The sequence below is a fragment of the Myiozetetes cayanensis genome, unplaced genomic scaffold (assembly GCF_022539395.1).
Source record: "Myiozetetes cayanensis isolate MyiCay16 unplaced genomic scaffold, myiCay2020 scf20-37, whole genome shotgun sequence".
NCBI classification, from domain to species: Eukaryota; Metazoa; Chordata; class Aves; order Passeriformes; family Tyrannidae; genus Myiozetetes; species Myiozetetes cayanensis.
This window is the reverse complement of record NW_026087412.1, coordinates 1,253,749-1,271,941: the sequence shown is the minus strand read 5'-3', so window position 1 is coordinate 1,271,941 and position 18,193 is coordinate 1,253,749. Positions and strand designations below refer to the sequence as shown.

At 53.6% G+C, this 18,193-nt stretch overlaps 3 protein-coding genes across 17 annotated transcripts in view; 2 read left to right on the top strand and 1 right to left on the bottom strand.

The window, feature by feature from the left end:
• Positions 1–5,236, top strand: part of NHERF2 (NHERF family PDZ scaffold protein 2) — a 31,931-nt gene extending 26,695 nt beyond the window's left edge. The window contains exons 6-7 of the mRNA XM_050317383.1: positions 478–540; positions 2,643–5,236. Of these exons, the coding sequence (XP_050173340.1) occupies positions 478–540; positions 2,643–2,801 (222 nt within the window). The 3' untranslated portion in view covers positions 2,802–5,236. The remainder of the gene's footprint in view (positions 1–477; positions 541–2,642) is intronic.
• Positions 5,237–6,030: 794 nt separating this feature from the next.
• NTHL1 (nth like DNA glycosylase 1) lies at positions 6,031–11,489 on the bottom strand. 10 transcript variants are annotated; one of them, XR_007629218.1, is made up of 7 exons: positions 11,376–11,473; positions 10,518–10,750; positions 9,109–9,279; positions 8,612–8,771; positions 7,130–7,235; positions 6,798–7,046; positions 6,384–6,520 (listed from the first exon to the last, which is right to left on the bottom strand). XR_007629218.1 is itself a non-coding variant. In XM_050317777.1 (6 exons), the coding sequence occupies exons 1-6, from the start codon at positions 11,458–11,460 to the stop codon at positions 6,397–6,399; spliced, it is 849 nt and encodes a 282-aa protein (XP_050173734.1). In that variant the 5' UTR covers positions 11,461–11,489; the 3' UTR covers positions 6,031–6,396. The 10 variants fall into 10 exon arrangements, 5 of the variants coding, with proteins under 5 accessions (XP_050173734.1, XP_050173733.1, XP_050173735.1 ...); XM_050317777.1 differs by lacking the exon at positions 6,798–7,046 and having other exon boundaries at positions 6,031–6,520; positions 11,406–11,489; XM_050317776.1 differs by lacking the exon at positions 6,798–7,046 and having other exon boundaries at positions 6,031–6,520.
• A 1,166-nt stretch (positions 11,490–12,655) lies between these two features.
• Positions 12,656–18,193, top strand: part of TSC2 (TSC complex subunit 2) — a 31,330-nt gene continuing 25,792 nt past the window's right edge. For all 6 annotated transcript variants that reach the window (XM_050317880.1, XM_050317879.1, XM_050317878.1 and 3 more), the window contains exons 1-10: positions 12,656–12,748; positions 13,162–13,319; positions 13,877–13,963; positions 14,544–14,654; positions 15,270–15,414; positions 15,548–15,665; positions 16,126–16,174; positions 16,543–16,668; positions 17,009–17,082; positions 17,434–17,560. In XM_050317880.1, the coding sequence (XP_050173837.1) occupies positions 12,715–12,748; positions 13,162–13,319; positions 13,877–13,963; positions 14,544–14,654; positions 15,270–15,414; positions 15,548–15,665; positions 16,126–16,174; positions 16,543–16,668; positions 17,009–17,082; positions 17,434–17,560 (1,029 nt within the window). In that variant the 5' untranslated portion in view covers positions 12,656–12,714. The remainder of the gene's footprint in view (positions 12,749–13,161; positions 13,320–13,876; positions 13,964–14,543; positions 14,655–15,269; positions 15,415–15,547; positions 15,666–16,125; positions 16,175–16,542; positions 16,669–17,008; positions 17,083–17,433; positions 17,561–18,193) is intronic.

Genomic DNA, 18,193 nt, shown 5'->3' with positions numbered 1-18,193 from the left:
AGGGGATCAGGGGTCTTTCCTTGGCTCCCACCTGTGCCAGGTGAGCCTGAGGGGATGACTCTCCAGCCTGGAGAGCAGGGGGATGCTCAAAAGGTCCCCCAGGCTCATTTAGCTCAGCTTTACTGCTGATTTTAATTTACTGGCTGGTTTTAATTGCTCCCCACTACAGCTTTAATTCAGGGGTCAAACAAAGCTGGTTTCAGCCTCATTTAATCACCACAACAGAAGGAAGAGGTGGGTGACATCCTGGTACTGGCAGGATACTCTCCATGGTGTGGGGGATGTGGGAGAGCAGCAGCTCTGCTGGGAAATCCCAGGGAGATCCTGGGGTCACCATGATCATCCCCTCCAGGCTCTGTTCCCATCCCTGGAGGAGCCCAGCAGAGTAGTGGGGTGTCTGTCCCCACCAGGCTTTTTTTTACTTTTCGTCTAATTCTGTCTTTGCACAAACCAGACTAACATTTTCATTTGCTGCAGCTGAACGGAGGATCCACATCTTCATCTCACAGCGACCTGCAGAGTCCTGGCAAGGAATCAGAGGTAAACCCCCAAACACTGCCCCTCCCTTTTACACCCTGGTGTAGGTACAAACCTGCCTTATGCTGCTGTGTATCAAAATGTTCTCAGTTTGTTTCCCAGGCTTGGGTGCACTTGTATCCACCCAGCAGCCAAAATCCAGAGCTTTCTCTCATCCCCTGCGCTGTAGATGAGTGTGGAAGGATAAATCCTTCAGGGTGGACACATAACCCCTTCAGGTGGCTGATTGAGGGCTCAGGGCCCTCGGGGTGATGTTCCTTCCCCTCTTTGTCCTGGGGACAGAACAGAACAGCTCATGGGGGTCATGTGGCCTCTCCCATCAGCAGCAGATGCTCCATGAGGGGATGAGTTTTGGCAGGGTGTGAACCCTTGTCCCTTTGGGCATTGTGACCTCAGGGAGGAGGTGGCTCTGCCCCAGATGTCCAGGGCTAATGGCAGCAAGTTCATTGTCCCCTTGTTGGGCAGTGACTCCTGCTGCTTGAGCAGATTGAAAGGAGGTGTGAGATGAAAGGATGTCTGCAGGGTTTGGGAGCTTGAGTGTAGCTCCAGTCCTGGAGGCTGGGAAGGTGGGAGTAGCAGAGCTGGGAGGCTCAAGTGCTGCTGCCAGGACCCCAAGGCAGGCAAAAATTTGAAAAAGCCAAATTACTTTTAATTTGGAGCACAATGAATTTATCACAGTTTTTAAAGGAGCTGCTCAGGAGGGGAGGAGAGGGATTTGGTGGCTGGCGGGGCTGGGGGGTTTCTCTGGAGGAGCCTGGCTCAACACCTCAGTGAAGGGGCAACCAAAAGTCAACACAAGGCACAAATTGGTATTCTGAGGTATTATTGATTTAGCAGGTTTTCTTCTCTTAAAATAAGAAGTAGGGGATTTGTGAAGTGCTCAAAAATTATCTGTAGCATGAGGTTCTGCTAGAAATAGAGGAATGTCTCCCTGCAGGTGCTCCGTGGGGTCTCTGCTGTGCTGTCCCCTGCCCCAGGATATTTGGGAGCAGGAATCTGGCAGCAGCAAGTGCTCACAGGGGCCTGTCTGAGCACCCACAGCCTCTGTGGGACACCAGCTGTGTCCGAGCTGTGGCCAAACGCCTGCAGTCTGGCATCTCCATTTCTCTCTGAGCATTAAATAATATATGTCCTGCTCCAGTGGCCGCTGCCTTTGGAAAACCAGGCTGTGTCCCTGTGGTGGGCACAGCCATTCCTCCCCTGGAGTCACCTTTGGGCTGTTTCAGGGCTCACACCATGAGAAGTCGGAGTCCCTCGGATGGAAAAACTGGAAAATTGGTCCCAGTGCTCGAGCACAGAGGGGTTCCTCCCACAGAGTCACTGCTGAGCTGTGTCAGGGCTTGCTGTCCCCTCTGTGTTAGAAACCAGAGTCCTGGGGCTATGGGGGGTTGTCTGAGCTCAGTTTGGGTCAGTCTGCCTTTGTTAAGCCACCACAAAGGCAGAGCTGTTATCTCAGGGTGCTGGTGGAAGGCCCTGCCCATGGTTATCAGCAGGGTTTGTGCAATCATTATTTTGGAGCTGGGCATGAGTGGTGGGGCAGCAGTGCCAGCAGGAAAACTTTTAAAATGTGTCCTTGAAACTGAAGGTCTCCACTCGGTGTTTGCCCACTCCTGACACGAGTGCAGCCCTGCAGCTCCTGGTGCAGCCTCTGCCCCGAAGCTCCCTGGGCACTTCCAGCCTGCCTGGCTCCAGGCAGAAAGCAGAGGCTTTAGGTTGTGCCCCTGATGGAGCTGCTGGTGGTGCTTCACTGGCCTGTGGGGTTTGAGGGGCTCAGAGACCCCAACAGGGGAGTCAGGGTGTTTTGGTCAGGACAGTAGCTGCACCCTGAGGGATGTGGTGATGTGGAGCTGCAGCACCACGAGGGTCAGAATTGGTGGATTGGGATGTCTGGGGTTTCTACCTGGGGACACATTGCTGCAGTGGCTTTAGAGAGAAGAGTTAAATGTGGGGATCGCTCACAGGTTGGACTTGATGGTCTTGGAGCTCTTTTCCAACCTCAGTGATTCTGGGATTCCGTGAGATGCCTCTCCGGGGTGGAACGCTGTGGGACACCATGTCCATGTGGGGATCTGTCAGGGTGACTCCTCCTCTCCTTCCCCACACAGGACGGAGACGGGGACAAGAAGGACCCGTTTGAGGAGAGCGGGCTGAGCCTGAGCCCCACGGCCGCCGAGGCCAAGGAGAAGGTGAGGGCCAAGCGGGTGAAGAAGCGAGCGCCGCAGATGGACTGGAACAAGAAACGGGAGATTTTCAGCAATTTCTGAGCCTGGCTGGTGGCTGCCACCACCGCCCTCCTCCCGCCCAGCCCGGACGTTCTGAGGTGCCTACGCCCTGTCCTTCAGTGTCCACGTGAGATGCTTTGTGCTCTGCTCTTCACTGGTTGCTTTTACAAGGCGTATTTTAAAGCCCTTTTTATTTTTATTTTTTATTATTATTATTGTTGTTATTATTATTGTTGTTGTTACTCACCAGCGATTCTCATAAGACAAATGTGACCAAAGCTCCTTTTTTTTTTGCTTGCTCTTGAGCCTGGCTCTGGCTGCCCGCCGTCCCCCGTTCCTATGAGAAAGGACTGGAAGAATTTTAACTCTTGTTTCCTGAATCATTTAGGCTTCTGTTACTTCTTTTTTAATTTTTTTTTATTTGGGGTGTTTGTTTTGGTTTTGTGGGTATCCCAGACTGAGCCCCATGGGATGCTCTGTGCCCCTGTGCAAACATCTCACGGCTCGTGGCGGGTGCCCATGGGGTGGGGTGTACCTGGCACCCCCTCCTCAGCACCCCATGTCCAGCATTAGCTGATCCCACGATGGAAAATGGACTGTGGCTGGAAATGGCTCCTGTTGGCTTTGCTGTTGAAGCAAAAACGTTTGTTTTGTTGTTTTTGTTTTTGTTTTTTAATCAAGTCCCATATGTTTCCAGTTAGTTTAGGACCTTCCCTCCCACCAGCAGCTCCTGCCCCAGCAGTAAAAGCCCTTTTTTCATCCCCGACAGCTCTGCAGAGGGGAGAGGGCAGGATTTAAAACCCAAGCCCAGCACAGCCCTCCCCACCTGCAGCCGTGGAAGGCAGGGAGGGGGCCGGTCCTGCCTCGCGGCGCACGAAGATGAGAGACACGAGATGCTCTTTGGACAGGCCTGGAAGGGAGGACAAGGACAAACCAGCACCTGCTTCCAGGGGGAACGCGGGGCTGCGGCTCGAGCTGCGGGCTCAGCCTTGGGAAGCGGGGCTGGGCTGGGGCTGGAGCGTGTCTGGGTCCCACCTGGGCTGGGGTTTGGTGCCTCCAGCCCGTGAGTGTGTCTTGCCATCGGAGGGGCATCCTCCAGAGCCGTGGGTCTCCGTGGGGCTGGAGAAGCAGCTGGCAGTGGTGTGATGGAATGGGCAGTTGCTCTGGCGTTCTGTGGCCTCCTTCGAGCCCTCGCTCACGCATTGGAGCCTCCAAGGTGTATCTTTAAAGCATTACAGATTAAGCCCATTTCGGCTCTTTATGACTTGCCTTGGGCTGTGAGGGAGGTGCCTCAGCTGAACTGCAGTGCTCACAGGCAGCAGAGCTGTGTTACCAGGGCAGTGTCCGGCTGGGACAGGGCTGTCCCGCTCCCTCCCACGCTCCAGCAGCAATCCCAGCCCAGGCTGGGAAGGGACTGGGCACAGCAGGACAGGGGAGCACAAACCCACTTTTTCCAGCTGCAAGCAAACAGCAGCACTCAGCTGGCTATCAGTGACTTACAAACAGAGCTGTGATTGTGCCCTGCCTCGCTCCAGCACTGCTGAGATAAAAGCCCTCAGGTTAACGGACATGGGAACGGCTCTGCGTGTACTTCCTAAGGTATGTCCAAAATACGGAGCTAAAAGGTGCCTTATACCATTCTCTGCTCTCCTCAGCAGCAGGCTGGGGCTCAGCACAGGACGTTTGGCTTCCCCATGGGGAGCAAGCTGATGCCTGTGGCTCTTTGCTGCTGGCAGGAGAGCATGGAGAGCCTCAGGGGTGCAGGAGATGAGTTCTCTTTAGGAAAGTTATCTTTTAGGGTTGTGAATGGGCTGAACAGGTTGCAGATAATGACTTCAGAGAAGAACTGGTGCAGGTGTTTGGCTGTCAGTGACAGGCAGTGGGATCAGGGGGCGTGTGGAGAGGTTGCCTCCCCTCAGGGCTCTGCCATTAAGACACCTCTTCCCTACCCCTCCTCAAGTTACCTGCTCTCTTTTTGGCCCCCAAAATAGGATCTTCTATCAATGGGTAATGCTTGGAAGGAGCCCTTTTTCATGGTGTGCTCGTTGCTTCCCGTGCCCACATCGCCAAACCCCGGCAGTGCCCGGGCTGCACAGGGCACAGTGTTCCCAGGACACCCTGATACAGCCCAGAGAGCAAAGACCCGTTGTAAATACCCCATTTCTCATCCAAGACCGCTGTAGTTGAGGTGGGGGGAGAAAAAAGAACACGTAGTTTTGAATGCAGATCAAAAGAAATCAGGTGTGCAAACCCGTACTGATAAGATTTAAAATCTTAATCTCTGCTTAGTCCGTGGAAACTGCTCCTGGTTGAAGCGTTACCCTTTTCCTGACATCTTGTAGCTCAGTAGCAATTATTCAGTTCCTGTACATTTAACTTGGGAAAAAAAAAAATCAATGAAAGTATAAGGCTGTCAGCTGCATTGCAAAACCATAATGTACACTGTAATGTCAGTAATAAACTTGGTCTCCCATGTACCCAGGACTTATCTGCTCCTTCCTCAGCTGCTGCAGGGAACTTCAGAGCGGAATTGTAGCCGCCTTTAGCACATTATAAACTTTGCTTCCTCCCTGGCCCGTTTAAAGAGGAGCTGAAATTATTCCTTTGAAGCTCCACAATGAAGTCAGCACTGCCCTTTCTTTGAAGAACAAAACAGGGGTGGTGGTGTCCCTTCTGGCAGCTCCTGAGGACACAAGCCTGGCTCCTGTGGCCACTGTAACCCTTGCTGGTGCACTGGCTCATCTGTTCCTGTGTGACCCCCTGCTCTTCTGCTGCCAGGACCCAGAGGTCACTTGTCCAGGCAGTGATCACCTCTGATGCTGGCTCGGCAAGGCTTCAGCTGGACTTTAAAATCACAGAATCACTGAGGTTGGAAAAGCCCTTCAAAACCATCTAGTCCACCCTGTGCCTGATTCCCACCTTGTCCCCCAGCCCAGGGCACTGAGTGCCACATCCAGTCATTCCCTGGACACCTCCTGGGATGGGGACTCCACCACCTCCCTGGGCAGCCCCTTCTAATGCCTGACAACCCTTTCTGTGAAAAAATCCTTCCTGATGTCCAAACTGAACCTCTGCTTGAGGCCATTTCCTCTTGTCCTGTTGACACACCTTGTTGTGGCAGAGCCCCTGGCAACCCGGGCTGGCAAGTGGCTGTCAGGTGAGTATTGCTGCTCTCTGGCAGGGCTGGTTGCCATGGTCTCAGCTTTGCTGAGGTCACCCACGCCCTCCTCCCCCTGCCTCGTGTCACACAGACGCCAGCAAAACCCGTGGGTGCAAAAAAAGCTCCCACCACCTTTATTAAATGTGTATTTACAAGCAGCAGCGAGGCCCTGAGGACAAAGCTTCTCTCTGCAGTGACTCAGTGTGGCACAGCTGGGCCCTGCTGAGGCATTCACACAGGCTGGAGCCTCCAGCACTGGCACAGCAGGACTGCTGCACTCTCCAAGCCCCGTTCTCTGCTCGAGAGCTGAGCCGTCGCCAGCAGCTGCTCCCGCCCGAGATGCTGAGCTGGCTCCAGCAGCTCCCGTTCCCTGCAGTCACACAGCCAGCCCCGTGCAAGGCCCAGCTTTACCAGGGCTCAGCTCAGCTGCTGCTCAGCCCAAGCAGCTTTGTGGCTCTCCAAAGGCTGGATGATCCCTCAGCGCCTCTTGGCCGCTGGGCAAATGTCCTGGTTGAGGCACTGGCTGCAGCGAGGGTTCACAGGCAGGCAGGTCTGCTGGCCAAAGCCCACCAGGAGCCAGTTGATCTCCCTCCAGAGATCCCTGCAGTGAGAGGAGAAACATAAGCATTCTTATACAGCTGCTCAGAGGGGTTAGAGAGCAGCCTGTGCTGTTTGAGGATCCCTTTCCCCTACTGCTTGTTCTTCCCCCAGGAGCCTGGAGGCAAATCCCAACCACTCCTGATCCCTGCTAGGAACAGCCATCCCAACCCTTCCAGATCCTGCTGGTCTGGGTGGGAGCAAAGGACAATGACACCAAGTGCCTGTGGTCATTCCCTTGTGCCAAGGTACGTGCCAGGTGGGGAGATGTCCCTGAGTACCTGTCAGCTGGTGTTTGAAAATTAAACATCAGTGAAGGCCAGAATTCAGCCCTGGGCTGATCCTGCTGTGGCCATTAGGCTCAGCGAGGTCCTGGGTGGAAAAGCACAGAGTAAACTTGGCAGGGCAAAAATCAGGGATCAGGAACTCCAGATGCACTAATGGTGACTGGTGCATGATCAACTCATCCAAGCAGTTGAGATGCTACTGCTGCAGCTCTCTGGGAGAGGAGAAACACATGCAACAAGTCCCTGCAAAGAGGAGGGTCCCAAAATGCAGTCACTGAAAATGCTGGAAGCAGGATTGTGTGCAGCCATGGATCCCGCAGCCTCACCTGGGCAGCCAGTCCTCCAGTGCCACCCGAGTCTCCTTGGGATTCTTGGTCTCCTTCTTCACCCACTTCAGCCTGTTGGTGATCCTGTGCACGTGGGTGTCCACAGCTGGGGAGGGAGAGCCCAGAGTTCAGGTGGGGCAGACACACCTGAACGGAGAGAGCACAGCCAAGAGCTGCCTGTCACAGCCCACCAGGCCCAGGGCCCTGCAAGGCTTCCCCTGCAGGCAGCAGGAATGGGCAGGTGGAACGGGAGGGGAGGGGAGGGGAGACTCACTCGAAGAACAAACGTGTTGTTTTCCTCCCAGGCCCAGAGCCAAAAGCATTTGGGATGGATATCTCTCCCCACGCTCACACAATCCGAGCCAGCCTCTCTCCAAAGGTTCCCCTGCCCCGATGGAGCAGGCACAGGGCAGCCTGTCCCCCATTCCCTTCCTCCCTACGTCCTCATCCTCCCGGGCTTTCAGCTGGTGTTGCGCAAATTGCAATCTCTGCCCCTTCGTTTACTTACCCAGATGGAAAACACATTTCATAATACCCACCAGCACAGGAGGGTTTGGGAGGCTTAAATGCGTGTTTATAAAGTGCTTTGAGCTAAAAAGCTCTGAATGCAAAGTGTATTATTGTTAGATCAGCAGTGATAAACCTGTCTCTAGGGCTAATTGGGCAAAACTCAGGAAATTGCTGTAAACAGGAAGACTAAGCCTTGCTTCCTAAATCAAAACTGAGCACACAATTATTTGGAAAACACTTGGCTAGTCTGGCTGCCTCTGAACTTCCCTCCCCCACAGCAGGGAGAACAACAGACCCCAAGGGCTGTCAAATGTAGAGCAAGAGCCACGGTTTGTCCAGCTGATAGTCCCTGGTGGGGCTGCAGGATCCAGCTCCTGCCCACGCCGGCCTCCAGCACTCACTCATCGGGTGACACCACTACTGGCTTTCCCAGGGCTCTTCCATTAAGCAGCAAATCAGTTTGGAATATTAATCTGTCCCCAGGGACCCCAGGCTGCGACCTGCAGGTGATCTGGGCACAGCTCTGCCCCTCCTGCACTCGCTGCTGGACAAACAGGGTAAGTCTGGAGCATCTCTGAGCTGAGGGGAGACTGCAGGAGCTGGGCCTGGTTAGTGTGGAGGAGAGAAGGCTGAGAGGGGATCCCACCAATCCATACAAATATCTCCAAGGGGTGTCAGAGGATGGTGCCAGACTCTGCTCAGTGGTGCCAGTGACAGGACAAGGAGTGATGGTGGCCATAAACTAAAACACATCAAGTTCCATCTCAACAGGAGGAAGAAGTCTGCATGGAGGGTGACAGAGCACTGGAACAGCTCCCCAGGGAGGGTCTCTAAAGACATTCCAACCCCAGCTGATGAACTGAAGGGATGCTACCAGGGTCCTGGAGCAGGAGCTGCAATGCTTCCCCTCTGCCTGGGCAATAGATCAGGCAGGATTTAGGAGAGGAACTGGAAAAACACAGTCCAACCTACCTATCCCAGACACACTGTCCCAGGCAATGTTCATGGCCAAGTGGGCCATTTTGGGCCCAACCCCTGGCAGCTGCACCAGCTCCTCCACAGTGCTCGGGATGTCTCCCCCATATTTCTGCTTCAGGATGGCTGTCGTCTGCTTTATGTACTTCACCTTGTTCTGGAAAAACAAGGGGAAAGGCACAAAATCCAAGCTGCCCTCCAATACAGGGCAAAGAGACAAGGAAACAAAGCATTCCTGAGTGTGTGTTACAGCTGAGGCCACGCATGGGAGTTGTGGAGGGGAGACAGATCCTTGATTTTCTCCTTGGAATTAACATGTTGGGAGCTGGCAGCTCCAACCTCCCTGCAGCCAACCATCTCATCCTGCTGGGGATGCAAAGTGCCAAAGCTGGTGTAAGATGCAGCCTGACCCCAGGGGAAAGATCCCCCCAGGGAAGGGCGCACAGGCTGAGCCCCAGCGTGGGGGCTGCTCCGTGTCGTGATCCCGCACTCACCCTCCAGAACCCCACGGGGTAGATGATCTGCCCCAGCGTGGCGTCGTCCATCTGCAGGACGCTGTCGACGGTGAGGCCGCGCTGGCGCAGGCGCAGCATCGCGGCCGACGTCACCTGGTCCTTGGTCTGGCTGGACAACATCAGCGACAGCAGCACTTGGTAGCGCATGACCTGGGGGAAGGGAGGCTGTGAGACCCCCTGGGATCTCCAGAGCCACCTCCAGGGCTCGGCTCTCCCATCCAGCACCATCTGCAGTCCAGAGCAGGACATCGAGGAGGATGATGCAACTAACCTGGAATGACCCAGGATAAAATGGGACACAATCCTTTCTCCAGCTCTCTTACAAAGTTTATAAAACCACAGGTGCTCCAGGAAAATTCCCTGAGTGCATGGAATTAGGATGATCTCTGAGTACCAGGAAACAGTGTGAGGAGCTGAGGGTTACAGCATCCACTGTTTCTTGGAAGCAACGACCCCGCTTCCCTAGGGAAGAGGAGTTATTTCCGTGTGCTGCACCGTTCCCCTGGCCCCACAGCTGCCAGCCCACATGGCTGTGGAGCGTGTGACACTGTCCGGATCCGGGGTCAGAGCTCATCGTTCTCCCCAGGGATCCAAGCCCATGGCATGATGCCAGCAGCAAGGACAACATTCCATGTGCTGAGGCTGTGCAGCTGTGTCTTCCAGACCCTTCCTTCTGAGCACAGCAGGTCCTGCTGCTCCTCCGAGCCTACCTGTGGATGATCCCCCCATTCCCACTCCAGGGACTCCCACTGCTCCTCTGAGCCTGCCCATGGGTGATCCCACATTGCCACTCCAGGACTCCCACTGCTCCTCTGAGCCTGCCCATGGGTGATCCCCCCATTCCCACTCCAGGGGCTCCCACTGCTCCTCTGAGCCTGCCCATGGGTGATCCCACATTCCCACTCCAGTGCCAAGCACAGAGCACAGCCCTGCAGCCCCAGGTCCCACCATCCCTTTGGTTTTTGTACTGATGTCAACAGTCCCCTCGGAGGGAGGTGACATCTGTGTGGCCTTCGATTGTGTTCCTAGGCTTGGGGAGCATGGAGCCATCCCATCACCACCCTTCCTTCCAACCAGTATCCCTTAACAGTGGATCATGAGAGGGGAGGAGGCCACCCTACAGAGGTTTTTAAGGGAAAAAGGGACATGGCTTCACGCCTTGCCAGACTGCCCCAGAAGACAGCACTGCCCCTCACATCCATGACGTCCTGTGGGACCAACGCCAGCCCAGAGTCCTGACCCACCCTGTGTTTATTTTTCTGTTCTGGAAATATCCCAAATGGAACAACCTCCAGGGGCAACATGAGGAGGAGGGAGGCCGGGGTCGTGTCTTCCTGTGCCTGATGGAATAGGCAGCAGGATGCTGTTCCCTGTGGAGGTGCTGTTACCTTTGGAGGTGCACTGGTGTCATAGCACTTGTCCACTCCCATCTCATCCACAGGAGCATCTCTGCTCCTCCTCATCTCCCGGATGCGCTCCAGCTGCTCCCGCCAGTCCCTGGGCTCCCAGCGTGGTCTCTGGGGCTCAACACCATCCCCCTGCCCAGGTTCATAGGCAATGGTGATGCTCTTCCTCCTCCTGCTGCGCCTCGGCATGCTGGGGGTGCCATGGGTCTGGCTGGCTGCAAGGGATGGGAGAGAGATTCCAGGCTTGAGGAAAAGCGCCTTTGTCTCCCACAGAGCCCAGTGACGGCCCCAGTGTGCCACCAACCACCCAGGGGACCCTGACCAGGGCTGAACTCACCATCCCCACAGTGCCAACACAGTGGCAACACCTCACCCCCCCCAGCCAGCCCTGCCCAGAGCCAGCACGGGGCAAGGGAGGGCTGGAAGGACCTGGGAAACAGGTGACAACAGGTGACAACAGTGGGGTCAGGTGCCACAATGTGGGGACACAAACACAACCGGGCTGCTAAAGGTGCATCCCAGGCCCTCTCCCCGGACCAGCCCTCGGGCACCGCCACATCCCGGGCCCCGAGAGAGGTGTGACAAGGACACCCAGCCCCTGTCCCAGCGGGATCCCCACTGGCCCTGGTGCAGCCCCAAGCGCCGTACCCGGCACGGGTGCCCATCAGCCCCGATCCTCCCCTCTCCCGTATCCCCGAGAAGCCCCGATCTCCCCCTCTCCCTACCCTCGATCCCACTCTCCCATAACCCCGATCCCCCCTCCCGCACCCCAATCCCTGTGTCCGTACTCCCGATCCCCCCATAACCCCGATCCCCCGATGCCCTGTCCCCAGTCCATACCCCACCGCCGTGCCCTGCCCCAGCCCGTACCCCCGTTGCCCCCGGCCGGGCCGAGCCGCCGCAGCCCGGCCCTGCCCGCACACATGGCGGCCCCGCGAACTACCGGGCCCGGAGCGCACCGGGGCCGCCGGAACGGGCGGGGCTTCCGCGGGGGCGGCACCGGGGCCGGGGGCCGGAGCGGAGCGGGCCGGGGCGGCGGGCCGGGCCGGGGCCGGGGGTGAGCGGCGGGCCAGGGGTGCTGCCCGGGCCGGGGGCGCGGGGGCTTAGGGGAGGTGGGGCACCCCGGCCGGGGTGTCCGCGGTGTCCCCTCGGTGTCCGCTGTGAGAGAACCCCCGGTGTGTGTTGGGGTGGGGGTCGCGGTAACCCCCGGTGTGTGTTGGGGTGGGGAGCAGCGGTGACCCCGGTGTGTGTTGGGGTGGGGACAGCGGTGACCCCGGTGTGTGTTGGGGTGGGAGGGCAGCGGTAACCCCCGGTGTGTTGGGGTGGGGGGCAGCGGTGTGACCCTCGGTGTGTGTTGGGGTGGGGGTCGCGGTGTGACCCTCGGTGTGTGTTGGGGTGGGAGTCGCGGTGACCCCCGGTGTGTGTTGGGGTGGGGGTCGCGGTGACCCCCGGTGTGTGTTGGGGTGGGGGGACTGCGGTGACCCCCGGTGTGTGTTGGGATGGGGGGCGCGGTGACCCCGGTGTGTGTTGGGGTGGGGTCGCGGTGTGACCCCCGGTGTGTGTTGGGGTGGGGGTCGCGGTAACCCCGGTGTGTGTTGGGGTGGGGGGACTGCTGTGACCCCCGGTGTGTGTTGGGGTGGGGGGCAGCGGTGACCCCCGGTGTGTTTTGGGGTGGGGGGCTGCGGTGACCCCCGGTGTGTTTTGGGGTGGGGGTCGCGGTGTGACCCCCGGTGCGTGTGCCTAGGGGGCTGTGCCGTGTCCCGCGGTGGTGGGAGGGGGATGTGGCGTGTCCGGGCTTGTTTGGGAGCATGGGGCGACAGTGTGCCATGGCCAGGGGTGTGTTAGGGGCTGGGGGATCCCCGAGGCGGTGGGCGAGGCTGCGGTGTGACCCCCGGAGGCTGGGGATGGTGATGTGTCGCGGTGTGTGTGTCCCCTGGTGATGCTGGGCGGAGGTCAGGGCGTGTCCCCTGGGGTGCTGGGACAGGTGATTGCTGTACCCAGGGTATGGGGGAGGCTGTGGGGCATAGCTGGGGCTGTGTGGGGGCCTGTACCCAGGGCAGGGGTCCTGCTCCAAGCAGGGTTCTGGGGTCCTCAAGGGGCAGCAGGTTGGGGAGGGGACAGCTTCTGGGGATATCACTGTAATGGCTGTGCTTGTTCTCGCCCTCCTCTTCCTCTTGCCATGGCAGCACTTGGATGTTCCAACGCTCAGATTTGTAAGTCCTTCCTCACATCTGCTGTGTCCACATGTACTGTACATCATTGTGTGCTTGGCCACTTTGGGCTGGGAACAAGCATCGAGCTCACACCCTCCAAAAAGTGTGTGTGTGTGTTTGGTTATATTTCACAAATTGAGCTTGTGTAGTGGGGTTGGGCATTCAGAGCTCCCAGAAATGGCACCCCAGAGTTCCACATTCCCCCAGGGAGCTGCAGGATGCAGGTGCTGAAGGCAGGAGCAGCGCAGGCTCCTCGCTGTTTTCTCACTGTTGGGCTTCTCCCAAGTTTGAAAAGGCTTCAGACAACACCAGAGCTGTTTGGAAGAGCTGTGGTGTGATGCTGTTGTTGGGGTTGTCTTGCTTAAACATTCTCCTTGGGCCTCCCTTAGCAGAACCCCGTTCTGTGTTTGCAGGGCCTCGGTGCTCGGCAGCAATGGCAAAGCCACAGAGCAAGGATTCCGGACTGAAGGAGAAATTCAGGAACCTCCTGGGGCTGGGAACATCCCGGGGAAGTTCCAAGTCGTCGGAGGGCAAGCAGACAGAGTTTATCATCACTGCAGAAATACTCAAGGTGTGAGAAGTGAGCGGAGTAAAGGTGGGGACAGTGCCTGGGTTACCTGAGCTGAGGGATCAGGAGGGCTTAGTCCTTCTCCTTGCTCTTTTGGCACACAGTCGCTCTTGGATCATTCCCCCTCCTGATCTCTCAACTCGCTCTCTAGTGGAATGGGTGTAAGAATCACCTACTTTGCAGCTCCAGCATCTCAGTTATCCAGTGTTTGAATATTTTGGAGATACTCGATAGCATGGTGTTGTCTCACATCAGGTTACAAGGTGTTTCCCTGTTCCCCTCTTTTCTGTACTCTGAGCCCAATGAAGTTTCTGTGGTGGCATTTTGCACAAGCTGGGAACTCTTTCTGTTTTATAAAAACCTTACAGTTCTGTGGAAAGTAAAAATAAAATAAAATAATTGATTCCAGTAATTGGTGCAGCAAGTCTGTAAGTAGAACAGTTGGCACACAAGGAGGAAAACACAAAAAGGAAGAAGGAGGCCAAAGTTCCTTCTCCCCTTGGAGAAAGGGGTGTTTCTGGTAGGATAAACTGTTGGCTTATTTCTCCATTTCTTTCCAGGAACTGAGCATAGAGTGTGGATTGAGTAACAGGATACGAGCAATCGGTCAGATCTGTGAAGTGGCAAAAACCAAAAAAATTGAAGAGGTGAGTTCCAGAGTAAGAACTGAATTCCAGGGTGAGTAACTGAAGAGGTAAGTTCCAAGAGTATTGGAAAGATGGAAATTTAGGCAGCAGCTTTTAATTTATCGTGAGAGGCTCCTGAAGTTTTGACTGCCTTTTAAAACTGACAGTCCCAGGGGCTGGTTTGTGCTGTCCAGAGCTGTAAAAGGAATTGAGTCTTGTCCAACCTACCAGCTCTGGAGCAGAGAGGATGGAGCTGAGGGGCTTCGTGGACTGACTGGAGGGAGAATGCTGTGAATGTTCAGGGCAGTTCATGGAAGATGATGTTAAGAGGGGTTTTCTATCTCCTTCTGCCTGCTAATAAGCAGCCTCATTGTTTTTGAACTCATCTTGTAGTTGGGTGAAGGTTTCTGCACAAATCTTCACACTGAAGTGAGTGAATGAGGAACTTCAGTTCCTGGGGTGCAACTTGTCATGCCGGGACAGGATTTGGTGTCTCATGGGGTTCATCCCTGCATTCATTCATCGCCATAACTAATGACTGACCTACTGGCTGAAGATCCCAGGAAAAGCTGAACTTTCCTGCTGTGTCCTGTGTTTGCAGCACGCAGTGGAGGCGATCTGGAAGGTGGTGGCTGACATGCTGCAGCCAGAGCGTCCGGCCGAAGCCAGACACGCTGTGCTTCACCTGCTGAAGTCGATCGTTCAAGGACAGGTGAAAACAACCAGACTGTGGAAGAAACACTGGCTTAAACTGGGGCTTGTGCAGAAGGAGGAACATAAAAAATACTGGGTGTCCCTTTTCTACAAAATTTTCGTATTTCTTATTTTGATCATGCTTCGTAAATGGGAAGAGGAAGTGTTTTAATTTAAGTCTTGGTTTGACCTCATAGCAGAACTTTTCATACAACTCATAGAAAGCTCTTCTGGTTTGGGGCAACATTCTTGAAAAAGAGGAAATAATTTGGGTGAAGTTCAGCATAATTCAGCAAATTTTACATGGTCTCTGCCCAGACCTTCTAGTCTCAGTCTGCAACTGGTTTTGATGTTTCAGCATGTCAGGTATCCAAGAGGTTCTGGGTGAGACACTTTTCTATCCTAGCCAAGTTCAGCATACTGTGAATTCTTCAGATTTCACAATATGCTGCACAAACATGAGGCTGGATTAGCTCAAAATTGTAGTTTTCAGTGTTCTGTAAAAGCAGGGGTGGATGCTTATGAAAAGAATAGGCATCGATTCAATAAAAAAATACCATTTCAAGCATGAAGATTACTGATGTAAACCTTGATAATGTCCAGGCCTTAACCCCCTCCCTTTTTTTCTTGAAAGGGTGAGAGATTAGGGATCCTCAGGGCCCACTTTTTTAAGGTTATTAAGGACTATCCCTCCAATGAAGACTTGCATGAGCGGCTCGAAGTGTTCAAGGCTCTGACGGAGAATGGACGATACATCACCTACTTAGAAGAAGAGCTGGGTGAGTATTATCCCTCCCCCCTCAGTTTGGTGGGAATGAGTAAAGGGACAGACAACCAGTGATAAGACAGAAAGGCAGTGATATAATTTCTGGGCAGAAAGCATGTTGTAACAGGCTTTTTTTCTTCCTTCAGCTGATTTTGTACTGCAGTGGATGGATGTTGGTTTGACTTCTGAGTTCCTCCTGGTTTTAGTGAACCTGGTGAAATTCAATAGCTGCTATCTGGAAGACTATGTAGCTGACATGGTCCAGTAAGTTGGTTTTTTAACTTGTATGTGCTTATTCTTGGTAAATTACAGGAGAAAGTTGCAGACCAGTGTAAAGAATTTTTTTCGTCCAGTCTGGATTATTTTCATTCCAGGCCATACCTGACATTTCTGACAAATATTTGATTTTCAGTTCTTCCAGTGTGCAGATGTGTTCTAGTTTAACTAAATGTGCTTTCCCTATTTCATGGGGCAGACCTGGTTTTATTGCTTAGTCTCACAAAGGGCCTGTGCTGTTGCATTAGTACAGACCTGCTGAGTTGCATTTAAGTGCCACTTTATAGAGAGGTTGTAGTGCTCAGTGTCTCAGTGTTACCAACATTGCCACAGGAAGGGGAATGATGAGTTAAATAACATGGCAATTAACCTGTCTGTTTTGGCTCTTTGTAATTTGCCTAAAGTCGTATGAAGCGAGCAATTAAAATTAAATGTTCTTTCCTAACAGCAAGATCTGCCTCTTGTGCATTCAGACTTCATCATCTGTGGACATAGAGGTCAGTGGTTTGGGTTTTTGTACTTCAGAATTCTTTGAAATTCTTTGTGGCTTCTACAAACAAAATCAGATCATCAGACTCTTGGTTTATTCTCATCTTTCAAGAGAGCTGATACAACATTTTAGTATTTGTAAGCCATTGGATCTCACACACCAATAATAATTTTATTTATTTTAAACCAAACAGAGCATTGATCAATTCGACAAGTGAATCAATTTTTCAACAGTGCTTTTTAATAAGAAAAAACCCCCCAAAAATGCCTTCATCCTTTTTGACTCCCAGAGGATTTTGTGGGTTTGCCAATGAGCATTTAACCTGCTTCATTGATAGAGAAATGTATAACCATTTTGTCTTTCCCTTTCTCAAAGATTTCCTTGCAAGTCCTCGATGCAGTTGTTTGCTACAACTGCCTGCCATCAGAGAACCTGCCCGTGTTTATCATCACTCTGTGCCGTACCATCAACGTGAAGGAGCTCTGTGAGCCCTGCTGGAAGGTCAGAACCTGTTTTGTTTTTTAGTGGATCCGCTGTTTTGGCCTCTCGGATGAAGTTGTCAGTTGTACCTGTGCACATCTGCTATCAATTTCAGTTTGGTTTTAAGGGTAAATTAAAAATTGCTTAAGTATTAATGGATCAGCATGTTGTTAGTGTGAGCCCTGCCACGTCCGTGGGGTTCGCCCCTGGGTTCCTCTCAGCCGATGTGTTTCTGTCGTGGCAGGGAAAAGGCTGGACATGTTTGTTTACCAAGCACAGCACAAGTGGCCAGCAAAATGCATGTTTAGGCACTGAGTGTTCTAACAGTTGGATATTCAGGTGTTTCTCTTTGAATCTGCAGCTCATGCGCAACCTTTTGGGAACTCATTTGGGACACAGTGCCATCTACAACATGTGCAGGATCATGGAAGACAGGTAAAGGAGGAAAAATCCCTCACAAACCCGAGGAACTCAGTAGAGGTCCTGGTGAGGGAGGTGGGGAGTCAGCGACCTCAGCAGAAGAAGCTGGAGGTTCTGCTGCTTACAAAATTAATTCCCTTCCTGGTTATGCTGCCGAAGTGCTCATTTTGGGGCCTTTCTGAATTTAATTTTCCTCTGTTTAAGGTTGTGGTGGAGGATTTGGGGCTTTTCATGTTTGTCAGCTGCTGTGCGAGGCCCTGATGTGCAACAGCTGGGAATTCCCGTCGGGGCAGTGTGTGTTCCTGTTGACTTTGTGTGCTCCAGTAATTGTGGTGTGGTCTGAACTTGCCTTCCCTGTGTTCCCAGAGCCTACATGGCGGACGCAGCACTGCTGAGAGGGGCTGTGTTCTTCGTGGGGATGGCTCTGTGGGGCGCTCACCGCCTCAATTCCCTCAAGAACTCCCCGACTTCGGTGCTGCCCTCCTTCCTCAAGGTAGGATGGGAGGCTGGGGGAACTTTTAAATCAGTTGTACAAATTTAGAACAAAAAATGTGGCCCCTTTCACCAGAGATCTCTGTAGGCCTAGAAAATAAGGAGAAATTGGGTGTGGGGTGAAGCAGGGACAAGCAGTAAAACAAGAGGGTTTGAGTTTGAAGCTGAGGCCTCCTCCTGGAATACGTTTTTTGGCCAGAAAAGCAAAGTCTGAATTCTTTTTAGCAAATATCTACATTGTGGGTACTTTAGCTTAAAAAAAAATAAAGAAAACCCAACAATTTTCACTCCTTCCAGTGCGTGGTACAAAAAGTGAGGGACAGTGTCTTCAGGGGCAGCTTCAGAGCTCTTAAAACTTCCTCATCCAAGTGCCTCAAGCAGGAATTACTGGCGTGAACTCCCGTGTCTGCCTGTAGGATGGGGCTGTGTTTGACATCTGAGCTACAGCTGCATGCAGGAGTGCAGAATTCCTCTTGAGAAAATGGTTTTTTGCTGTGTCCTTTGTGTGTAGGGACTTGAATATATTTATCTCAGGCCTCCAGGCTAATTTCCTAATTAATAAGGCGTGTTTCATTTGAATTGAGAGGCTTTCTGAGCGCTCCTTTCCAACTGCTCAGTGACTGAAATGCTTTGT